At 36.5% G+C, this 715-nt stretch overlaps 1 protein-coding gene across 1 annotated transcript in view; it reads left to right on the top strand.

Annotated features, from left to right (window-relative positions):
- Positions 1–715, top strand: part of LOC109539362 (glutamate receptor ionotropic, kainate 1) — a gene marked incomplete at its 3' end in the record, with an annotated part of 30,421 nt that overhangs the window by 26,816 nt on the left and 2,890 nt on the right. Inside the window, 1 exon segment of the mRNA XM_048669801.1 lies at positions 480–543. Within this exon segment, the coding sequence (XP_048525758.1) occupies positions 480–543 (64 nt within the window).

The following is a 715-nucleotide window of genomic DNA, read 5'->3' as shown; positions in this document are numbered from 1 at the left end:
GAGTATGTTAATAAATTGTGTAACAATAGTAGGATAATACAGTATATGTAAGATTGAGATTGAGAATGAGAATTTTATTAATAAAATTATAATAAATTATTAAGGTTGCGTAATATTATCACTTTAAAGAGAACTGAAGATTTTGATCAGTAATAGCTGATAATTACATTTCTTGCTCGTTATGGGCGTTTTAAAGTCTGCATTTCCTTAAAAAGTATGTTCCACCGCTTGTTTCGTTGTCTACGACAGCAACTGAATATTCTCATTATGCCGACTCGTTAAGCAAGAAAAATAAAGGGATTTATGCATACATAAAGTCCCATAAATCTGCGTCTTTACATGTCATCAAACGGTGCGCGAACGTGATTGCGTTGATCGCATTTTTTATTTCAGTAGATATTAAGAATATTCTGGGCAGTTTAACGTAAAATATGCTCAGACTACTTTTCTCTCAGGACAGATGTTTTTTGCTTATTTAGGTGCCAACAGATAAAGAGTCGGCATTCTTCACGTTTTTGAACCCTTTGGGCTTGAAAATATGGCTTTCGACAGTAGGGGCACTTTTTATGGCCGGCTTTACCATCTATGCTCTGGCCAGGTTTACGCCCTACGAATGGATTAACCCCTATCCCTGGAGAGTGCAGAACAAGCCGAAACTTGTTAATCAAATGAACATGTCGAATGCGTTTTGGTTTGTTGCCGGAACATTGTTGCG

The sequence above is a fragment of the Dendroctonus ponderosae genome, unplaced genomic scaffold (assembly GCF_020466585.1).
Source record: "Dendroctonus ponderosae isolate FM_Combo_2020 unplaced genomic scaffold, Dpon_F_20191213v2 Dpon_F_20191213_9, whole genome shotgun sequence".
NCBI classification, from domain to species: Eukaryota; Metazoa; Arthropoda; class Insecta; order Coleoptera; family Curculionidae; genus Dendroctonus; species Dendroctonus ponderosae.
The sequence above is the reverse complement of the archived record's forward strand: the minus strand, read 5'-3'. Positions and strand labels throughout refer to the sequence as shown.